This window comes from Aspergillus luchuensis, chromosome 5 (assembly GCF_016861625.1).
Source record: "Aspergillus luchuensis IFO 4308 DNA, chromosome 5, nearly complete sequence".
Classification (NCBI taxonomy): domain Eukaryota; kingdom Fungi; phylum Ascomycota; class Eurotiomycetes; order Eurotiales; family Aspergillaceae; genus Aspergillus; species Aspergillus luchuensis.
In genome coordinates, this window is record NC_054853.1 from 1,068,060 (window position 1) to 1,091,053 (window position 22,994).

Sequence of the window (22,994 nt, forward strand, 5' to 3'; positions counted from 1 at the left end):
GTATTCGCAGGACCCTGTGGGGTTATCCAGCCCGGGCATCTGTTGCGGCGACGCACAGGATGTGCCCGTTTAAGAGTGCTCATGGAGCAGCGTGGCTGAACTTCACAACCGAGTGAACTACCAACCAACAGATGGACGAGAGACCACAAGACCCGTGATTGTTCCAAGCTGAATGTCCAGGCATCGGGCTGGAGAGAGAAGCTGAGACGTACCGATGGATGCCACTGCCATACATAGGATTGGTTGCGCGTAAAGACAAGTGTCTCGTCTTACAAGGCATGTTTAGACTTACTGCATTTCAGGATTACCTTCAATAATGCGAGACGCAACCCACTTTTGATGATCACTTTGCGCAAGATTAGTGACGGCGTCGTTGTCGCGACAGGGGGCCGCCCAGGTACGACACGGCTCGAGGTCGAAGTCGAAAAGTTTGATGTCTGCCCCCGTCTGTGGCTGAACTGCATCCCGGACGTATTGGCGAACTGACTGGCGGGCACACACTATGGTAGACAATCCTTAGACTTTGGGTGCATGTTCGACGCGGCCTGCCATGATTACCCCTCTCACAGTGGTTGTAGGTTCACGCGTATATCGATCAGAGGGAATCAAACGTACCACCGACGGCTAGCTTCCCACGCCGCTTGCTCAGGTGACCTTGGACGATTTCTCCGGCCATCAGTGGCCCTTGACATAGTTTGATTCGCTCTCCGAACGCGTCACCGGGGTCAACGGATGTCGTCTTTGTAAGGTAATAAAGACGAAATTCAAGAATCTCAGTCAGCACGGCATTAAGACTGGCCGTAGAGGGTTGTCACATACCTTAAATTCACCGCGGTCGAGGTCCAACAGGTTCTGCATCCAATCGCCCAGCCAGCATTGGTGGTCTAGCATTAGTCAGTAACTCCGGGGTGACCTATTGCTCTTACGACCCTGGGCTACGCCTTCCTACGTGGTCGCGGCGAACCGTCGTCCGCAGGGAAATGAGGTCCTATGGCCTTCGGCGCGGACATGGTCTCCTGGAAGTCATTGCTCAATACACAAACACGGGCCTCTGAGTTACACGCGCACCGTACGAAAGAACCGAGAATAATTATGCATGAGATCCTCGCATCTGAGGCTAGACGCCAGTACCCAATGTATATGTGATGAACATACCGCAAAAACCATATATGCTACTTACTGGCCTGCAGCCGCAACCCCCTGAGTCCCTTCCATAAGCAATTCCCCGTCAACCTCACAATCCTCACACGTAACAGACAGTGTCAGTAAAGCAGACTAACCGTTGCCAGCTTCGAGCCCAGGGCATCCAGATTGGGGAACAAAGCAAGAAGAGTCCGGTATCCCCGGTTGCCCCGTGACGACAGGGACACAAGGTTGGGTGCCAGCGGAGACTTGCCCAGCAGAGGCCATCTGAGAGTAGATTATCTCCTGCCACCACATTGAGGCGGCACTTTGCAATGATCCAAAAACAGCTGGATTCGATGGGTTGGTTTGGATAAGGGTCTCCTCATCTGCAAGAAATGGCTCTGTGGAGGGTCCACTGACGCGGTCATTGTTCAACGAAGTAGACCCAGCGTGAGGCTGAGAGGTTCGGGACACTTTAGGGAACGCCTCCAAACGCAACACCAATTTCTGAGAACGGGCTCTTGCAGTCCGCGATCGTTTCTTCTTGTTTGATGGCGAGAACCGATATTCCGGGTGCGCTCCAGCATGCTTTTGTTTCTCTATCACCGCGAGCGTCTTGTACTGCTTACGGATGTTGGGGGGTTCCATCTTCCAGCTCCGTCCGGTGAGGATGGAGATGGCCTGATGATCATCGTGGGCGAGCCAGTACTTCGCTCGATCACTGTACGCCAGCCGGTACAGCATGAATGAATTCATCGGACGTGGAATCCTGCCATGCCGTTGTAGAGCCTCCTGGTGGCGTGTCTCGACCGGGCGGTCGACCCAGGCGCACATGTCTCTAACCGGGATGTGCGGCGTGTGGTTGGCCACTTCGCTCAGCGGGCATGGCAGGTCTAGATTGAGCCTCAACGTTGCGCGCTCGACTTGATCGTTCCTTGTCATGGCTACGGTGCGATTCGACCGTCGGAGTCTGTTGTTCTGGCACATAGGCTCTGGCTTTGTCTGGTTCGCGTCGGCCCCATCCATTGGGATGAACGAGTTCGCAAGTGTATGGTCTCCATCAACTAACTACAAGGATTATCATGCTCCCAGTCAGTACGCCTGGTCTTCCAGCTGCGGCGCAGTAGGAAAGCATCTCACCGGCTGTGAAACCACACGATAGGGGATTTCCGCCGAAACCGTTGCCATAGGGACAGGCTGATCGAAGCGCTGGGACCGTCAGAATATGAGACTGTATGGCTCCTGGTGGCTTCGCATCCCTACCACAATGTATTTCTCAGAAGCTTGGGGAACGCCGTTGGAGATGCACGGGAGGTGCTGCCCAAGATCCTCACAACCGGTACCAGGAATGGACCAAGACTGGAAATATGGCTGCGGTGGTTCAGACACCAGAACACCCGGTGTGGCTTGGAGAAGACCGGACGTCCCGGTCCCAATCTCATTGGGTTTAGTTGTGGCTGCTGATGATTCTGGCATGCTTCCGCAAGGCTGACCGAGTAGGGCCTTCCTCGAATGGCAGGACGATCTTTCCAGTGCCAGTAACCGAAGATTGAGGTGGTCAGCGAGCGCAAGCTGATGCTAGGACTGAACGCGACGGCAGTCCCAGGTCCTTATAGAGGGCAAGCATTTATTCGGGGGCTTTCATTGTAGTTTGACTACTGACGCTACCGCCATAGCTTGCTCGTCCTAAATTAATGGTGAAATCCACCCAGATCTCAGCTATTAAGGCCTGGCCAACCGTCACTGAGGGGACCCCTGCGACCTAGAGACGTACTACTTACAGGCGAAGGTGTGGATGGAGTAGGGTTCTGGATTGGAACAGAATGAATTTGTATCAAGGCGTTCGGAAACGGTTAGGGCAAGCTGTGAGTTGGACCCACCGCAAGAAATGGAAAGGCATTTGTAAGCAGCCGATTTAGGCAATAAGGTTATATTGGGCGTCTTCGATGGCCCAACTGAGACATGCCGAACAACAGCTACTCGACTCGTTGATCTCCAGCATCCGCTAATCTAAGCCATCCGTAGCGATTCCCAGTCTAAGACGTCCTTGCCTGATTAAGATACCACTTTAGGGAAGTATGGCAAAATAGGTTCCGGTCAGCATGAACCAAGTGGGCTTCGGAAGCCATCAGTCATTCGCCCTCAAGGTGGGGCTCTCGCAGAAAGCATCCCCCATCTGAGACCCCGGAATAGCCAGGCCACTCGATAGTCACAGTAAATCACCGGAACCGCGTCGAGTGCACGAGTTCACGGCACACCCCTCCCTCCGGTGTGATTGATCCAGATCATCAAGGTTTGATAGAGCGTCCCGGGAGATTGGTAACCAATTATCGATAAGCATTTCCGAGCCTCTAGACCCAGACACGTTTCCTGTCAGGACATATTGAATAGGAGAGGCGGTAGGAAACCACAACGAGCACTCAGTACAGGGAAGCTTGGCACAAGTGCTGCCTTTTCGCAAGGGCAAAGACTAGAGAACAAGCAACTGGAGCGACCCAGAATATGAGTACTTCGTGCGATCGCAGAGTGATCTTTCGAATGCCGCCGGAGCCATGCCGCCCCAAAAGGACACGCGTGTTGGAACTACGGCGCCATGATTTGGAATTCGCTACCATAGCACTGGGACAGCACCGATCGCCAACGCGTCGCCATGCGATCGCAATCGAGCGAAATCCTTTCGGGCGCCCTAGACTTATACCAGTCGTAGTAGAGCAAACTTTAACAAATGAATCCGGTGGTCTAGATCTCCCTTTGTTGTCGCTGGAGAAGTCCTTGGGTAGTGTCACAGGCTGTTTTGCCATCGCGATCTACGACAATCTCGTCTCTGTGGAAGGATCGTCCGGATGTGACCGAAGATAGCGAATGATCGTCTCTGTAAAGGTCTCGCCATCTGGTGCCTCAATAGCTTTCTTGCCAGAGGCAGGATTTTGGCTTTCCTTGACGGCAGGCCCAGTCGAGTTCCATAACACTGTCACCCGAAAGCTCTTTGCTTCGCGTTGAAAGCTATCCGGGTTGTGGTATTCCGGACGGAGAGGCCGTGGACCTCTCCCACGACCGCCGAGGGCTGACCTTTACTAAAATGAAAAGGGACATCGGCCTGTCGATCTTCATAATTCACTATAACGCGATCCAGGCAAGAGCGTAGAATGGTCAGGTTGCATTTATGTCAGATATTGTGAGCGTTGCATCGGCCTGGAACGGTGGGAAAGCTAGCTTTGCTCAAGGGCGCAGTTCACGCTGTGACACGATATTCTTGGCGTCTCTGACGCCCTGATCGTTCGCGTTCGTTGAGCGTCAGCCGCCGCCTCCGTCGTGAAAGGATCCCAGCTGTGGTGGGTAAAGCGAAGAGCTAGCCCCAGGGAAAGAATGGACTTAATTCGTTTGTTGGTGGGTAGGAGCCTCTTAAGCAATTGTTTGACGCCATAGCCTGCGCGGGACGTGGACACGTGTTCCACGAAAGCAATCGAGAATAGCTCTGTGATCTCTGCATAGATATGCTATACCGTAATAGGCCTAAAATACCCCTGAACTGTTCGATTCACTCGGATACAGAAATACAGGTTGTGGTAGGTAAATTGATCCGATTGGTGAGCATTTATAACCATGCTTCTGAATCCACGCTTCTGAACGGACCGCCTGCCTTGGCCACTGCGAAGTAGTCTTCAGAACTAAACTCAACAAGATATACACTGATCTTACCTGGTAAGCTTTCAAGATTCCAAACGGAAGTATAATAAATGGATACATTGTGGCGTGTGCGCTAGCCAGCTCGGATATCGTGCGTAGAAGAGGGCAATACCGCAGGCGGATAGCTGCGCATGGTCCCATACTCGACACTGCCGGTTATAATCGCGCCAATCATAGTGCCTAATATCGCTTCGCACGGCCCAATAGACACCGAGAAGGACAACGGCAGGCGGCGAAAACCAGAGGCGTCATAGAAGTAGCGAAGGCGTGGTTTGATGGGCGATGTGATGGGCCATGTCAGTCACAGCAACGACCGTCCAGATGCCCATTCCGCGGGCCCATTCATACATACGGGGATATAGGAGCGACAGGATGTAGATACGGCAGTGGATACAAGTAGCAGAGTCGTGATCTGGTCCTCGGGGTAAGAGAATTTTGTAAAACTGCATCAAGACGATGGTAGAGGGCTTCGGGAGAAGTCCAGTGGGGGCCAGGAGTGTCGCTTAATGACGACAAACCTGTCCTCGTAGGACAGAAATCGACATCAGCTGAAATTGACACTGGACAAGTCAGCCTTTGGAGCTGCTAGAGGTTTCAAATTCGCATATTTTACGCTCAAGAAGGACTCACTGGCCTGTACATGATACGAACCACAACTTTGAAACACAGGAAATATATCCTGTCTACACATTGCGTGGGTGTGGACGCGAAAGTCACTGGAAGTGTGCAGCACACACGGATAGCTTTATGAACATTGAAGCATGCAGTATGTTGCGGTATAATGGAAATGCTAATAGGAATGATGTTCTGGAGAGTTCATATGAAAGGAGACGAATGAAGTATTCATAAGCCTCTATATACAACAGCATTTCGTTTGTACGGGATTTGCTATAACATCTGAGAGCCTCTTCTGCGAATCAAAGTCATCTTGGTTTGGCAAATATCTGTCGTCAAATTCCTGGCGTAGCTTTCATATTTGATGCTTCCAGCGAAGCATGCTAATACCATATCTGGCACTTGCAGCATATACTGAGGGGCGTGAGTAAAAAGGTAATCCAACGCATACAACGTGATATTGCATACGTACTAGGCAGCTATGAATAGAAGATTCGCGTGTCATTCGCTGGTCTCGTCTGCAATGATTGACCGTTATAGTACATACCAACATACACTTCAGTGCTATGGCAGATATATAGTACGGGATAAACAGTGATAGATGAGGATCATTAGACCATAATGCAAGCACACCACACGCAAAAGGTGCCATTTCCCTATTGCGAAACATTGTTTCAACGTCCTCTGAACATTGTAATCGCACGCCTAGGTCAAGCGGCCATGCTCGACTTGGTCTTCCGGCACGGTGAGATCACGAGATAACTCCTGGCCGTTCGCACCGACATTAACAAATGGCATAACATGAGTTTCCTGAAAATCCATCGCATTGTGTAGCCTTGGAGGTACTACCGACTCGATGTTTTGAATAGGCATGGGTACAAATGGTTGTTGATGCAAGCTGCGGCTGCGGATGTCGGCTATGTGAGCCTCTGCGGCAGTGGTCGTCAATGGATCCCAGGGAGGCGGTAGCATTGGAGATTCGGTGGGGAGCGCCAAGCTGGTTTCTTCGACCTGCTGCACGCCAGGGAAACTTGGGAAGCTAGGTGGCACAGTCTCTGGTATAGAAGAGAGCCCGGCTGCAACGGATGAGGGAATAAGCTCCAGCAGATCAAAGGAAGGGCCCAGAGGGTACTGCTCCTGTGAGTGGGCTCCGCAAATGGGCATGACGCCGCTTCTGTTCGCATACCAAGACTCTTCAGCGCCACCTTCAGAGGGCCATCCCACGAGCTCCTGGGCAGGAATAGGCAGAGGTGAGAAAAAGTTGGTCTCGCACCCGATCAGATCCCGGGATTGCGACCGATTCCAACCGTTGAAAGGCTCGGAAAATGTCGTTTGCAAGCCTGTCTTTGTATACCATAGCGGTGAGAACCATGAATGTGGCATAGGCTCCCCAGTCAAGTTGTCTGTAGACGTATACGAGTCCGGGGGTATGAACGCGTTACAGGGGGCTCTCCAGCCCGTGTTCGCATCAGTCTCCCATGGGAGACTGCTGTCACAATATTTCATAGTCATGTTCCATTCTTCGGAAAAAGGAACGTTTGCAGGGCATGTGATGGGTGGGCCATGTTTAGCAATATTGTTACACGGGATGGTGGCGTCCATAGCGTGGCCCAGATTGGACGCGCTCCATTGATGTCGCTCCACCGATTCACTGGCAGGAACATCAAAAATTCGCATGGTTTCTCTGGAAGGCTGGTCCGCATGACTGTTGCGATTCTGTGGAGGTTCCGCAAAGGTTCCAGTAGGCGATGTGAGAATGATGGTCTCCTTTCGTTGGTCCAGTCGACTGCGAGGAACACACTTGTTTCCACGTCTTTCGCACTCTTCGCAAGGACAGGTGCGAGAACACTAGTTGCCAGTCATGTAAATTAGAAGTTCTGCCTACTAACCTTTTATCCAACCGTTCCTGTATCTCGCGATATTGCGTACCTTGACTTTCCGACGGAAACAACTCTCACAAGCTCGGTTCATCTCGCGCTGTTGTCCTACTCAGCTTATGCTCGCTCAGCAGACAGTGGCTTCACAACGTGACTTGGGGGGAGTGTAACGCGAATATACCTTAGTAGGCGCCTGAATATTATTTTGGTAGTCCTCGACAGGCTCAGTGGTACCGGTGTCTTCTTGATGCTGGCGGAACATGGCTGCACCGGATACAGAGCCTTCTTCTCCTGAGAGCGCACCTCTACCATCGTACGTATCGGTCCGCTATTTATCTCTTGACATCCGGGGATCATTCGCGTCCAGCGAAGAGAGTGAACGTTGCTTGTCCATGTGTTATGGAAGGGCTTGGCTGTTCTTTACACAGAGCAACGGAGATTAGAACATGTGGGAGGATCAGCACACGCCAGAGAGAACCTGGCTGGGATGCTATTTTGTGCGAAAGAATTGGTTAGCTAATCTCTTTGTATATGTTCTGGTCTTATGTCAGGATCTACGCCCACGCAGCGGCTACATGGTTTATTAGGATTTGAGCCAAGGCACCTCATATTGATCATACATGTCAAGCTGCTCAAGACCCTGCTAGAAAATAGCCAAGATGGCCATAAGTTCCAACTACGGAAAAGCGACTTCCAAATCCTCTAACGGGTGGCGGAATTAGGGGATCGGTGTTGCATTTATGAGTGTTGTGCTGGTCCGCAGGGGCACAAGCACAGCTCTCAAGGGCATAGGCCGTCTTTTATGGGAGATCTGCCGTCCTTAAGACCCCTGAGCTACAGTTTACCGAGTGGTTGCCTTAGCCAGACATTTGCAGTTGCTGCAGCAGGATAAGACGCTATTGCGTTCGGTGTGGACATGGTCTCTTATTGTCCCACTTAAGAGGCCATTACTCATTACAAAGACACAGATTTCTCTCATATGTGCGCAATTCATAACATCCCAGATTACTACACATGAGATCCTTCTTCCAAGGGTATTGCACACGCACACATTAAGTCTATCTGTGAGGATTTGTCGCCAAAGCCGTACCTCCTACCATTGGCCTGGCGTCGCAGCCAGCTGACTCCCTACGATAAAATACTTCCTACCGGTATTAAACCCTTATACGAAACGAACAAAAGTCAGTGAACTAAATGGTAACTGTTGACAGCTTAGATTCCAACGGCTGCATATTAGGTGCTAAAGCAAACAGAACAAAATATCCCTGTTACCCCGTCAGCAACGGGGAAATAAAGATGAGTGCCTTCGCAGTCATGCTCGGCAGAGGGTATCTGAAAATACTACAACCACTGCCCCCATATCGAGGCAGCACTGTGCAGCGGTACAAAGCCATCTGGATTTAAACAACAGCTCTGGATGGGGACAAGCGCGGTCATTATTCACGGAGGCTAAGCGGTATGCTGCGAACGCTGGCCGATGATGAAGAACGCTGTCGAAAGCAATGCCATGCCCTGAGGATGGCCTGCGATCTGCGATCGTTTTCGAAACATTGACGTGGTGAGCGAGCGCATGTTGGTATGAGAATAGACCACAACAGTAGTCTCGGGTCATTTTAGCTAGGAGAGATGGACCGGTGACCTTTCTAATTAAGATAGCGATGAACACTACAGCTATAGTCAGTTTGCTCATCTTCGAATCAATAGTCCGATGGTCCCAGATTGCAGCTGGTGGGACCAAATCCACTGTCTCGCAGGGTTGCTGAGACCTAGTGACGTACTATATACGGAAAATGAATCGGGTACAGTGCTCGCTTTGGAATAGACTGAGTCGCTACCTCTGTACCCCGAAAATGGTGAGAGCGACCTGTGAATGGACCAGCTGCAAGAGATAAAAGACCATGGACAGGCGAAATGGGCAATAAGGCTATGTGAGGTGTCTCGGGTGGCCCAACGGAGGCATGTCGAACAGCAGCTATATGACTTGTAGATCTCGACCATCCTCCAAAACGAGTCATCCGCAGCGATTTTCAGTGCTAAACACTCATGTCTAGCTGAACAGCCTTCTTGCGGAAATATGGTAGAATGGGTTCCAGCTTGGACAAGTCTTTCGGAGCGTCGAAAACCATCAGTGATTCTGTCGCAATGCTAGGGTAATCGGCGGACACCTCGCCTGTCCCAAAAAGACACCAGATCTACTGAGACCCGGGATTGCGAGTTCAATCGATAGTCATGCTAATTTCCCAGGACGACACTAGAGGCAGGCTTGCCGGTCACGACCCTTTGTCCAATGTCATTGGTCCAGATTACCAAGGTTTAATAGGTCATCCCGGGATACTGGTAGCCAATTATTGGTACGAATTTCCTAGCCTCAGAGATCCAGACGCATTTCTCTGTCTCCGCTGATTCATGATGAAAGATGATGTAGGAGACGACACCATATAGTTACCATAGGAAGCTTGAGTCAAGAGCTGGCCATTCGCAAAGGCAATGACTGAAGACTAAGGAGCTGGAGCAACCCAAAATATGGGAACCCTGGGCGATGGCGGAGCGATCTCCCAAATTGAGCCAGCCAAAGCCTTGTCCCCCTAAACGAGGCCCCTGTTGGCGCTTTGGAACTACGGCACGATGATTTGGAATTGGCCACCATTGCACCGAAACGGCACCAAAGCTCAACACGACGCCTTGCGATCGCGATCGAGCAAGAGCTATCGTGTGTTTTGGCCCTATATCAGCTGCATTAGAGCAAACTTTAAAAGATGGACCTGGTGGTTCAGACCCCATTCGGTTGTCGCTGCGGGGCTCCATTAATCGAGGTATCACAAGACTCATTAGGCATCGTGATCTACTACAGGTCCCCATCTTTGGGGTAGGATTGTCTGGATGTCACCGAAAGAGCATCGTCACTGGTCAACGATTGTCTCCGTGTGAAAGTGCTCTGTTATCTAGTGCCTCAAAGTAAATTTGTCTCAGACGACAAGATTTTGACCATATTTGACGGCAAGGTTAGTTGAGTGCAGTGGTGCCGACACTTGGACGCCCTTTGTCTAGCATTTAAAGCTACCGGGATCTGGCATTCTGACTGAAATTAAGCGTGGCCCGCTGCTCCAGGTAAAATTTGTCTAGATTTATCGGCATCTGCCCGTCCATCTTGACATCACGGTATAATACGGTCCATTCAAGAGCGTATAATGGTCAGGTTACAGTTATGGCATAAAGAGAAGTATGAGTGTTGCATTAGGCCCTAGAATAGGGAGAAGCCAGCCAGGACCGTTCAAAGGTTGCTTCCATGCTGTGGGACACGAAACTTAACACCAGTGACATGTCGGTCATTCTGTATTATTGTTAGACAGCCGCCACCTGGGTCACAAAACAATTCCAGTTACTGGCAGGTAAAGCGTAAGGTCGATTTCGCCGGAATATTCGCCTTACATTACGATTTCGGTGGGGGTGTGGGTTTACGCGACAGTCCGACGCCATTAGCTTGCGGGATGTGGGCACATTGGTACTTCACGCGGAAGAATCGTATAGTAACTGTGGGCACTGAAAGGTGTTCGCAAACTGATCTGCTATCCCCAGTTGATCCGACGTGATGCAGCCCATTCAAGGCACGGGCTGGTTCTTGGCGCACGTCCTCCAACTTCCAGCTCCACCTCGAATGTTCGTCGCAGAAGAGAGTAGTTTCTCCCAGGTTTTGATCATGATTATATTTCCAAGCCAATAATGGCACGGATGCTGGACCTGGTAAGAGCCTAGCCGGATATGTGTTGCAATCGACAATCAGGCTCACTAGTTCCATAATTCTCCTGAGCGACAACCCTCGCTGGAGAAATTTTCCATTGATCTTTAGCAGTATGATCCCGAACTAGCCCATGATGCGCCGTTCCAACCAAACCACGGAATAAGACGAAAACAGATCTCACGTCTTATCAACCGTCTCTCCAGCGCCGGCGGATATTCTTTGTGTCAGGAGCTGGTATCCTTGCCGCACGCTGTAGCACTTTGGTGCCACTACCAACCGGGGACCATTTGATTCGCTCCACGGTCTCTTCAATATTCTGATTCCACTGCTTCTGTTCCCACATGTTGGACTCTAAAGCGCTGATCTGCGTCGCTTGTAGATACATAGAAAGAAATCGTACACTAACTCCACCCGTTTGGGCGGCCTGATATAGTGTCAGCTCGTGTTGTATAGTTTTTGGAAGCAGAGTCAGAGATCTGTGATTCTGTACTCACTTAGGAGAGCAAAGGCTTGCCCTTGGGCACTGTCCTCCTTGCTGTCGTCCGCCAACATGTTGGCGCTCCCATTACACTATTCTACAACCCCTGGATCGAGATCACTATGCTCTGCGGTCCCATGTTCCCTTGCCACCGCGGCGTGGCTGTGGGCACCTATCTGGGCAGAGTGCGAGGCCTGCAATCCTAACGTGGTCCGCAGGGCCTGTAGCCGCCTATACTGGGGTTGGCTACTTCCACGCATGTCGAGATTAAAGACACAAGTTGAAACTGGAAAGACCAGTCCAGGTGTATAGTACTGTACTGTATGACGTGAAAAGCGTGCTATAGACGAACGTGGACTTGAATATCAAAGCAGATGTGACCCCCGAACTTTCCCGGACAGTGTTCCAGGCCGTGTGTTGTTCAGGCGATTAGGTTTCCATCATCACAGTAGAACGCAAGGTCGAGGCATTTTTGGGCCGTTAATACCAAAGAGTGTATATCTTATGTTTCACGTAGGTGGGCAACTTGTGGTTCACCGTGTGGAAACCCAGATGTTGGTAAGGCGGCTGGATTTCCAGCGCCGCTATTCTCACATAAATCTCGTAACTATTTAGAACGGGGATAGTAAACGATCTGTCCCCGCTCAATGGGAAGATACGGAAGATAGCAAACCAATTATCGCAAACAGCGCTCAGTTGGTGTCAGCTACTATCTCTCATGGATAGCCCAATGCTTGTTGGGTAAGCTGGGTAAATCCTAATACGGCAATGATGACCACTGGCATACGCTACCAGGGCCAAAGCACACACAGGAAAGCATTTAAAGGACTGTCTGAGCTTCTCTCCTCAGTCGCCAGCACCTACTCTAACCTCACCGCCTTCGTGCCTATATTATCGCATCAACAGCTGAGATCTCCAGCGATATACCTATTAACAACCCCTGGCGATCTATTCCAACACATTTCGATAATGGGTGAGAATAATGCAACACGCGAGAAACTTTCAATCAGTGTGCCCAAAAGAACCTGTTGTCAGACAAGTGCCAAAAGCCCGCTTTCAATCGGCAGCCCTTTGTTCTTTCTGGATCCACATCAACTGGCAAGTACTCTCCCAGCCAAGTGCGGCTCTATAGTCATGGCTCATGCCAGCGAAGGGGAACGCAAGGCACGTGCGCGTTCGTTCAAGTCAATATCCCATGTGACGTGCGGAAACATGATTATGTACATGAGATAAAACGTCCACAACATCATCCATTAACAATCTGGAAGCAGGCTCTGGAAACTCACTTGCCGACATCTACCCGAAGACGCCCCCCAACAGCCCGCGCATGGCTGTTTCAAAAGCTGTTCCGATTGAGCAGATATCCATTTTAGAGAAGCTGAACACTACCTGCGCGAACACAATCATCGACTCTCGCTGCTACGATAGCGATGTGCACAACCTCATTGAGTATTATATATGGAATTTTCACCCGGAGGTTTTAGACGTGAAGGCCAGTGGGGGAAAGGCCCCGTTCTGTCCAGGCCATTTGTGAAATACAAGAAAGGCCACACTTCTAGAAACTTTATAATAATTCCGATTGTATGGCTGCAATAGATAGGACTTCTTCTTTCTCTATGGGCTCGCGCAGCTCCACTGGCTTGCTCCCGTGAGCAGGTAATATCACGTCTGCCAAGCACATTCTCAACGAAGGTCTAGCTTTATTGACAAGACATGATGAACATGTAAAGACAAATAGCCACGTATAAAATGTGGGATTTGAAATTCGTGAATCCACTATGATAATGGGGCATGAATGCCCGAAAGGTGCATCTGATGGTCCCAGTCTTCACTAGCTCGAGCTTCCCTTCTTTATGAGTCGGATGGGCCCTGCTGCGGCTTGCATATCCCCAAGACGGTGCATCAGTCTCCCACCGGACTGATGTCAGGCTCGAATCCATGCTGCATGATTATATCATCGGCTACCTCGACCGCCACGGCTGCGAGAACGTCGAAGACCTTGAGGGATATGCAGAGAACCTGTTCTCGTCTTCTTGGCGCTTGTACTGCCGCTGTTCTAGGTGTCTCGTAGTGACTATGGGTATTTTTCTTTTCTTTGTTCTCTTCATTTGTCTTGTCTTTTCTTTTCCAATTTTTTCCATGTTTTTTGTTTTCAGCTTTCTGCAATCAGGGCCATGGTTCTCCTCCGAACTAGTGCAATGTCATGGTCGACCGATGTGATCTCCGGTAGCTCATGCCTTGCACAATATTTGGTTACTCTCCCCTTGCGCGGTATGGAGAGAGACAGAACCGGAGATATCTCGGGTTCATGGCTATAAATGCTGGACGCTACATCATTAGCTATTTCCCTCGTCCAGCTTGCCGACGACGAGATAATTCCGTCGAGAGTTTCACGACTGGCTGCTCATCTATATGAGGTATGGGCGTGCCGCTCTCGATCCAGCACAATCATATGTAATCTAAGAGAAAGCAGGGTAGTTTGAGGGACGGGGAGTATGCGTGCAGGCTCACCCAAAAATGACTTGGAGTCTTCCTTCAACTCAGACCTTTAGACGACCCTCGTGTTTCTGATTCCAGAAGTTTAACATTACCTGGCTAAATTGCGACTTGCCTTTCCGGGGCCCAGACGTGTGACACGCTCATGCTCTGTTAGCTTGTCGACGGTCAACAACGGAGCTTGAGTTTCTAAGGCCCTTGTCAAGCGCAATCAATTCACTATGGGATTAGCCCACGCGTTTTATATACAAAAGGTTTACCCATCCCAGCATCAGCCGGCCCTTCTGCCAACATAGAGGCAACCCGCCGTGTCGAAAGTGCCCTTAGCCAGCTTTTAGCGAGAGCAGAAGTGCACTGCGTGACAGTCTGTACTTTAGTTGTAGATCGATATACTTGTGCGCATCTCAGATAATCAATTACTACGGCACAGCAACTACAACTGGAAAAGCTGCACGAAGTTACCCGACTCGGGTACCATATCATGATCATTGCCAAATGCACCCCCTTCATCCTCCTGAGTAGGCCAGATGTCCGGTACCGCTGTCGTTGCCGGTAGGGCAGTCGTCAGGGCAGCTGGATCCACACGTTCTGCTACACCAGCCGGGCTCCGAAGCCGCTGGTGCCAACCTGCAACGGTATGCTGCATTTCATCCACCAGTTGTCGAGTCGCCTGCTGCTCAGAGAACTCTTGTTCGCACCGATGCTGGTTATTCAACAATTCCTGCATTGCACTTCCAGTGCCTTCAAGGCGCTCTAACAGGGTCTTCTTGTCCCCCCTCAATGCTTCATTTTCCCGCTCCAGTGTTTCGACCGTAGCCAAACAGGCCTGGTGGTCCTCCAGTAATGTGGCAGAATGGGCGTCCCGAAAACCAGAACCGGATACTTGTGCCCGCTGGTTGGTGAGTGAAGTCAGCAGAATAACCAGGCCCTGCCAACCGTGCCTGGGGACTTACCATGGGCGGACGTCTAAGGGAGCGCGCAGGCTGCTTGAGAGGCCGCGCGACGGGCTCCTCTCTCTGGATGGATCCTGCGTCAGAAACACCACTGTGACTCTCGGTCTTCCGGGCGGTTGCGCGACCGCCCACCCGTGGCCTAGTTGTGACTATTGGCATTTATGAATAGTCCCAAGATAACAGCAGAGAAGTGCGGAATTGAACAAGGGTGCCGTAGAGTGCCGTGCTGAAGGGAGATTTGGTCAGAGTCACAGCCCGCAAGAGACCTGGCTGGACAGGAGTAAAACACGCCATTGGTGATGGCAGAGTGTCCCTAGCAATCCTCTCAGTCAAAGAGAGTTAGTGACAACTGTCCATTGGCTCTTTCTGCCTACTTGGTCCTGTGTCACTCTAATTGAACGAGTGACGCATTGATGGTTAAGATCTGCAACACTGTGCTTTGCAGCGGACCCAAGTACCATGGGGGATTTTCTGGATCAGGGCGGTCAAATGTCTAGAATGATCTTATTCGGCCTGATCAAAATATCACAGCACATTTAGTCTGGTCTCTGAAACTGACCCACCTAGCCCATGGTTTGAGGGGCTCTGCACTCGTTAATACCATCGCACAGAGTGGTATCGGCCCGTGAAATTGGACAACCCTGGGCCGTAGGGCAAGTCGAGCGGTGAGCTACTTGGGTAAAGTAATGGGAATGGTTGCATGGATGGGGCGATGTTTATTTACCAGGAAACATCGCTAGGGCAAGAGGTCCTCCATATTCAAGTGGATCACAACTTCCCCTCCTCATTCTTGTAGTCTGCAATACTCCATGCACATACCCCCGTGTCTAGTTCGCTCTTACTTATCTACTCCTTACAGAGAGATTCCCCTCTTCCTTGGCGATCATCCTTGACTTCATCCTCACTAATTTCTGACGGCAGCCACCCACGTTCTTAGGCTCGACCAAACACTAGTCAGCCCATCCTTACACAACCTAAATCTGCAGTAGTCAACGGGCTAGACAAGGGCCTGTCCTTCAACCGTGGAAACTCACGCAGCCACTTCAACCGTCAGAGATGATCCCCCCCCCGCGACATCGGCTAACGTTGCTGTTGACCAGGATACTCGCTTGATTTTCCAGGACAGGGCAACAAAGAGATAGCATTGCTGCCTCGTTTCACTGTTTGAGGTTGATGGAGTACATACTTTATACCACCGGAGTACCAATCACTATCTTTATCTATAATTCAGCGTCGTCTCGAATGAGTATAATAAGTTAACCCCTCCTGCTCCCAGGGAACTTCCCCCCTCTCCGTAGGCACTCATAATTCCAAGCTTTCCCTTCTCTGTCTTTCTTCTCTCTTACACACTCACACCCTCAATTCTATTCCACCCTCTTTCTCTCAGTTATTATCCTTCCTCCCACATCTACAATGGTCATCAGAGGCACTCAATTAGATGGCGTCGCTCTGGTCGTCGGCGTAAGAACCTTCCCTCTCCCACCTCAAATAAATGAATTCCCCTTCCCAAACTAACCTCCCATCAATCCAGTCTGGTCGCGGCATCGGCCAACAAACCGCCTTCTCCCTAGCCGAAGCAGGCGCCCGCGTCATCGTCTTCGCCGACATGAACACCGAAACAGCCACTGCCTCCGCCGAAGAGAGCAAGCAATACGCCACAAACCCCGAATACCAATCCACCCACTTCACCGTTAACGTGACCGATCAAGATGGCGTGCAAGCCATGGTTGACTTTGTCGTCGAGAAGTTCGGACGGCTGGACTATGCCGTCAACGCTGCAGGAGTGAGTCCCATCCACCATCATTATCCGTTAAGAATATTCCACAACAACCTAGCGCATGGTTCTCTTCCCACCAAGCTAACTCAAAAAAATCCAACTAGGTCGACAACGGCGTACACACCCCCTTCGCCGACACCGACATCGACAACTTCGACCGCGTCCAGACCATCAACGCCCGCGGTATGTTCCTCTGCTGCCGCGCCGAAGCCGCCGCCATGCGCAAGCAGACCTCACGCACCTTCACTAGCCGCACCGGCACCCGGGACATTGGTCGCGGCGCCATCGTGAACGTCTGCTCAGCCAACTCCTTCGCCGGACTGCCCGGGAAGGCATCATATACCGTCTCCAAGCATGCCTGCATGGCGGTGACGAAGATGGTTGGTATGTTTATCCCCTCCCCCAATACCTTATACACGATACTATCCTATTCAATCCAACTCCCGTTATAAACATATATAAATATTATCTGGTACAGGACTGGACCACTCCGCCGAAGGCATCCGCTGCAACGCCGTATGTCCCATCTGGGTCCGCACCCCTCTCCTCGACGTCGAGTTGGAGCGGAACCCGCAGGTGCGCGCGGAAATCGAGGCCGTTATACCCATTAAGCGTGCGGCGGAGAGTGATGAGGTGGGAGATACGATTGTTTATTTGCTTAGTCCGTCGGCGAGTTATGTTAATGCTACGAGTTTGTTGTTGGATGCGGCGGTTACGGCGACGTTGAGGTTTCATTGATTAGTATTTATATTTTATGTCTGGTTGGTAGTTAATAGAAGTGAGAGGGTTATGTTATACGATGTATTCGATACGGTGAATGAGTAATAGTCTGTGTGCAGTGGGTAATGGCTCGAATTGTTGGATGCAATTTGTTGTAGTACGCTGAATGAATGGTCGATTCCCGAATATATAAATCAAGTAGAAGTCTACGTAGTCCAATACATATGTGTGTGTTAATCCCTTTTGGAGGTTTACTATGGTGTTGAGATTTTTGACGCGTACTGTAAGACGCGGGAGCGGGATGTCCCGACACTTTTGAACACCTATTGTAGGTCCGGGCCTTCCGAGCACAATCTAAAGTAACCAACAACCGCGTGGCTCTCACGGTCGGGCAACCCGTCCCAAAATGTCGTACACATGATTTTTACAATAAAATCTTAGTTAGGTAATTTCAGCTATAAGAAGTCTACAAGGCTCTTTAAAAAAGTACATGATTTAATGGTATCTAGGGGTAATTTCTTTAATGACTTTTCGAATTAGTTATCACGTAACGTAGCCGTTAAATAAATTCTATGTATTTTGGTTCATGGTATGTATACAAATGGTTTTGGAAACTTGGCAAGAGATACTCATTAACTTATTCAAGTAGTATTTAGATGCTGAGTAGAGAATTCAAAGGTTTTTAACTGTACCATTTAGATATAATAAATATAAAACGAACAGTTTGTAAATGGCATTACGAAATAGGCCGCGCGACCTTTTATTACGTCGAAGTTAGTAGTCCTAAGGAACAACAACTGACCAGACCGACCGGAAGGCGGTAAAAATACGTGCCCGCCTGGGCGGAAGCTGTAAACACACACACACATACAACAATTCCTTAACGCCCGGCGGCTAAGCCGAATGTGCAACTGTCACTGATTTATTAACACAGGTTCTAATGTTGTAGCTCCTCCGAGTTCAAGCACATATCCTTGAATGCTGAACAGGTGTCCTACAGATTGTTTAAGGTCTTACAAAAAAAGATGGTATGGCTGAAAGCAGTCCCATGTCATTGACTTGCGAATAAGTTTCATCTCATAGCCTTCGCATCTCCCTATCCAAGTTTCAGGAGTGTTTTTTTCATCGCCGTCAACTTGCACGCAAAAGACATCATTGTAGCCTCCCCGATCGGTTGGCCAGCCCCCGTCAACTCTAGGAGTTGAGACTAGACGAATCCCCCCACGTTGCCTATGCGGCTCGAAAGCTATCCAACCTGGATATCTGCTCAATCATCTCAGGCTCCGAATTGTTATCCTTTAAGCCTGTGGCAATGTCGTTCACATTGGCCGCAGTCTTGGTTGATATTGGGTCACTAGAATCAGATAATCCTGCAGAAACCTCGCGTTTATTTAGATGATCATGCAGGTTAGGTGTGACAGGAAACGGCCCATGCCAGCTTTGAGAAATTTCGTTGCTTAGATTGGCAATGGGAGCCCCCAGGCCTGCAGGCGAGTCAGGACAGGCCATTGGAACTAACTCAGCCAACCATGCCTCCCAGAATTCAGGCGACGTATATGGTTGTAAGTCCATGCTCATACTAACTTCCAACTGAGGAGTCAACTGTGATAGCAGCGAAAGATCATCCTCTGGCGTAAGTTGGTCCAAATTCGAGTTCTCCATATTGTCAGCCATTGCCATCAATGTCCCGACGCCCTGAGATTGAAAACTTTGAGACGTCAAGTTTAGATTGTCAATAAGCATGTTTCCATAGAAGTCTTATGGGAAGATAGCCGCAAGGTCGGTAGGTGAAATAGCCATGTTCAGAGAATCTGTTTCCACGTGGCCCGTCTGAAGACCATCCACTCGATCTAGAGGGCTCTTTGCACGTGCGGTCGTGTGCTCTGCGCCACCTCTCTCCATAAATGGTGGATAAGCGGGCGACGGCATATCGACGCTTTTGTACGTAGGCGACGGAATCGAGCGAGATGACAGCAACTGGTCCTCATCGCCGGAGCGAAGTAGGTTTGAGACATAACGCATAACCTGGCGAAAGTTGGTCGAATCATGCCCTCCTTGTGCTGGATTCGGCCAAACCACATTAATTAACTCAAGCTAGAGAACATTTAGTCTGAATAGTTTAAGATTATGAAGGAATATCTGTTACCACAGATTCGGCCACATTTACCCGACTGCCCTGGTCGTTATGCAGTTCATCCAGAGCCCGGTTGAGAGCCCGCTGCGATTAAATCAATAATGATGACAACATCCAGTGTAAGTGTAGCTGACCGGTTTGTCCTCGATTTTTTGCTTCAGTTCAGCCTGCATTGTCTCCTGGTTTCCTAAAATCTGGCTAGAAGGGGGAGGTCCCAGTACCAGGTGTCTCCAAGCTCAGTTGAGAGAAAGCAGTCACTCCTGAACAGACGGAATGATCCGCGGTCAAGAAAAACGTATTGCCACACGGCCGTTGACTCGGAGATATGGTTCATCCCACAGGGCTTGAGGGACCCCTGTCAAAGCAACCCCAATAGTGCGAACCTGTTCATCGGTTCGTTCCCCTAACGAACATGGATTCAACGGTTTGGACTCAAAGATGCTCCCTCTCACGATAGCTAAAGGTAGACGGGGTACAGTTGGTTGGCATAGGAATCATCTGCAGTGCTTATTGACAATCCAGTGGTTCTATATGGTCTGACCCTGTAGAGACAAAGAGAAACGAGACGGTCGCCAACGCGATCTGGCCTTATTAGGTGCAGCCGTCAGTCTATTTCTTGTCAGCCTTCCAACCAAAGTGACCCCCAATTATTTCGAGATCGATGTGTCTGGCTGTTACAACCCATCAGACTAACCGGATCTTAGTGGGCTGACTGTCTTTGCATCTCCATACACTCAACACACCACTTGATTGCAGCCACAATCGGATGACTGGGCGCCATCAAAGCTACATTCTGGAACGTCACAGGCGCAAGCTGTGTCCGACTCAATGCAACTACAGGGTTGATTTAGACTTCTCAGTGAAGTGTCTGAAAAGAGGGACAAAACTCCGGGTCCGGTTCGCCCTTCCTTGCTAGTAGAGATGAGTCGATCGCTCTTACAGGCGGAGGTTAAAATCCGGCCGTAGACAAACACTTGTGTACAAAGCAGCCTTCCAAAACGAGGAAGAGGTTTTGACCGAGTGATGTGGGTCTCTCCAATCAGAGACCGTAAGCATTCTGGGTAGCCTTCAAGCCAGGAGATCTAGGCTCACCGACCTCCATCAGAGGACCCACAGTAATATAGAAGGCGGGACAGGGGTTCAAGGAAATGAAGCTTTGTGCTTTGCGGTTAGTGCAGTTGCAGTTGCACTGTATACTTATTCTCTTGTAGGCAACACGCAGCATCTGAATTCTCACGATAATCATGTTGACAGAAGATAACATTTCATACTCCATGAGCGCGTCGAAACGTTGCCGCCCTGCAAACTGAGCCACCGTTAGATTGAAAAAAACGCGCTTCGAGTAGCTAAGGTAGGTCCGGGATTTGCATTAGCCTTTCTATACTTACATCGCATGCTTTGCATTGAGTGCGTGGTGGTAGTTAATCTCAGTAGGAGCACCCAATAAATTCGGCCACTTGCCGGCTGATGGGCTGGCGGTGAAGACCGTAACGTAAACCACGATCGCGTGGCTCTCACGGTCAAGCGGCCCATCTAATAATGCCATAAAAGGCACTCTCTGAAATAGAATACTCAGCCACTAGAAGAGTTTAAGACTTCATTAGGGATTTATAGATCACAAACATAATACGACTGATCTTGACATTCATTGCAAAATTTCATAGCTGCTTACAATAGCTGGTAATGTATAATACATGTGTTTTACATGTGTTTCTATATAGTTATTCGAAATGATTATTAAGATGATGTTTAAAGTTTTTCTGATTATTTTTTGTGTCTGAACTATAAGGCAAATATTGAGGCAGCCCAGCAAGACCTGGGCAACTCCGAAATATGGGGACCGGGAGCCCGGTGGCTCGGAAACGGGGCAAATCATCCGACAAGATTACCGATCTAGCTCTCGTGGTGAGTTCTATTATAGTGTACTCCGTAAGTAGGGTCGTGCTGTGTTCGGCTGACGCAGTATTCCCCGCTTGCGCTTGCTGATGCTCACTGGCGCTCGCTGGTCAACTCGTTACTGTACACACAAAATGCCCAGTCATTCGGACGGCTTCTCGCCGCGCATCAAAACTTGGATCCCCCGATCCTGCTTTGACCTTGGCGCAGCATGATTAGACTTTATGCTGAGGATTTGACCAGGCCGGCCGGACGTGATCATACGTCTTTCGAAATGTGATGATCGCCTTCTGAGGTCCCTGATCGCGGTCGATGGGAGACCCAGTGGGGAGCTGGGTAACCTGCGGACCAGGGGTAGGGCAAATGAGGCGGGTGCGAAAAACAAGTAAAGAAGTGAAAGAGGAAAAGGCAAAGGGAGAAAATAAAGGGGTGGGGGGAGATGAGGTAAACAGGCACAGAATGGTGAAATTACGGTGAAAAGTTAGCGGAAGTGGTGAAAGAATCCACCAAGTAACTCACCGAGTAGACATGGTCGAGTAAGTTGCCATAGGGTTTTTTTTTTTTTTTTTTTTTTTTTTTTTTTGCCGTTTTGGGAACGCGCGTGTGCCACGGGGATCTGCTGGGGCGTTTACCCGTTCAGAGCTAGGCGAGCACGTCTTTTCACCGCCCTCTGGTCGGCTTATCTAGTCGTTTGTTGTTGCCTTTGGCCATCAACATTTGCTGGGGCTCGGGAAGGTCCGGAACTAGTCCTTTTGAGGAAGCTGTCCAGGGTTTCAACTTGATGCCCATGCCCAGTCTGAGGGATTCGAACACGCACCGAACAGATATTACGCCCTCGAGTTTCGGTCTCTTGGCTTACCACGTAGAACAATGAGATCAACACATGGTTCTACTGGCTTCAGAACGCTATTACCCTGAATTACCGGGGAAGTGAGCTTTGTTATGCTAATTGATGGTTATATGTATTAAGAGTCGTGATAGGGAAGTGGTGGAATGATATATATATAATATTCAACCAACATCATGACCACTGAGTATAACGGGCTTCTATGACCGTCCTGAGAGACATGTAGAAATCATAACATGCAACTTTGGATAATCAAGTCACTTCATGAGGTGAGTCACTGATATAGTAGAGGAGATAGATTGGCTGTAGCATGAAGACTTGGGGGAAAAGAGGAGGAGTGTCGCGTACGAAGAAAGCTCCACGCCGATTTTCGCTGCTCTCCTTGTTCAGATCACGATTGTACCGGCCACACGCAATGACTTGATGGGTCTCAAACTACCTCAGCCAACATATCACCTTGCGCTACAGGCCAGTGTGAAGGGGAGGGCTGAGAAGCGATCTGCAGGAACCTTGCCGCAGACGGATAAAGACTGTTTAAATTGCCCAATGGCCAATAGGCAGGGAACAAGAAGCGGGCAGTACAATTTGCCCCACCATGCGGGACCATCATCGCGGAGAGTTCTTTTGCAACCGCGCGTCTTCGTCTCGGC

General features: G+C 49.9%; 7 protein-coding genes across 7 annotated transcripts; 2 read left to right on the top strand and 5 right to left on the bottom strand.

Annotated features, from left to right (window-relative positions):
• Positions 1 to 1,275: 1,275 nt before the first annotated feature.
• On the bottom strand, positions 1,276 to 2,151 carry AKAW2_50383A (HMG-box domain-containing protein; the record flags this gene model as incomplete). The annotated part of the gene is made up of 1 exon (XM_041690195.1): positions 1,276 to 2,151. One exon carries the CDS (start codon positions 2,149 to 2,151, stop codon positions 1,276 to 1,278), a length of 876 nt encoding a protein of 291 aa, XP_041543804.1.
• A 3,981-nt stretch (positions 2,152 to 6,132) lies between these two features.
• AKAW2_50384A (Zn(II)2Cys6 transcription factor domain-containing protein) lies at positions 6,133 to 7,566 on the bottom strand (the record flags this gene model as incomplete). Its single annotated transcript, XM_041690196.1, has 3 exons — positions 6,133 to 7,275; positions 7,357 to 7,404; positions 7,486 to 7,566. 3 exons carry the CDS (start codon positions 7,564 to 7,566, stop codon positions 6,133 to 6,135), a joined length of 1,272 nt encoding a protein of 423 aa, XP_041543805.1.
• Positions 7,567 to 12,655: 5,089 nt separating this feature from the next.
• Positions 12,656 to 13,055, top strand: AKAW2_50385S (uncharacterized protein; the record flags this gene model as incomplete). Its single annotated transcript, XM_041690197.1, has 2 exons — positions 12,656 to 12,695; positions 12,793 to 13,055. The coding sequence occupies 2 exons, from the start codon at positions 12,656 to 12,658 to the stop codon at positions 13,053 to 13,055; spliced, it is 303 nt and encodes a 100-aa protein (XP_041543806.1).
• Positions 13,056 to 14,450: 1,395 nt separating this feature from the next.
• AKAW2_50386A (uncharacterized protein) lies at positions 14,451 to 15,129 on the bottom strand (the record flags this gene model as incomplete). Its single annotated transcript, XM_041690198.1, has 2 exons — positions 14,451 to 14,909; positions 14,971 to 15,129. The coding sequence occupies 2 exons, from the start codon at positions 15,127 to 15,129 to the stop codon at positions 14,451 to 14,453; spliced, it is 618 nt and encodes a 205-aa protein (XP_041543807.1).
• Positions 15,130 to 16,383: 1,254 nt separating this feature from the next.
• On the top strand, positions 16,384 to 17,485 carry AKAW2_50387S (SDR family NAD(P)-dependent oxidoreductase; the record flags this gene model as incomplete). Its single annotated transcript, XM_041690199.1, has 4 exons — positions 16,384 to 16,431; positions 16,502 to 16,753; positions 16,852 to 17,131; positions 17,226 to 17,485. 4 exons carry the CDS (start codon positions 16,384 to 16,386, stop codon positions 17,483 to 17,485), a joined length of 840 nt encoding a protein of 279 aa, XP_041543808.1.
• A 1,212-nt stretch (positions 17,486 to 18,697) lies between these two features.
• Positions 18,698 to 19,129, bottom strand: AKAW2_50388A (uncharacterized protein; the record flags this gene model as incomplete). Its single annotated transcript, XM_041690200.1, has 1 exon — positions 18,698 to 19,129. One exon carries the CDS (start codon positions 19,127 to 19,129, stop codon positions 18,698 to 18,700), a length of 432 nt encoding a protein of 143 aa, XP_041543809.1.
• Positions 19,130 to 19,225: 96 nt separating this feature from the next.
• On the bottom strand, positions 19,226 to 19,774 carry AKAW2_50389A (uncharacterized protein; the record flags this gene model as incomplete). The annotated part of the gene is made up of 3 exons (XM_041690202.1): positions 19,226 to 19,561; positions 19,614 to 19,685; positions 19,736 to 19,774. The coding sequence occupies 3 exons, from the start codon at positions 19,772 to 19,774 to the stop codon at positions 19,226 to 19,228; spliced, it is 447 nt and encodes a 148-aa protein (XP_041543810.1).
• Positions 19,775 to 22,994: the final 3,220 nt, after the last annotated feature.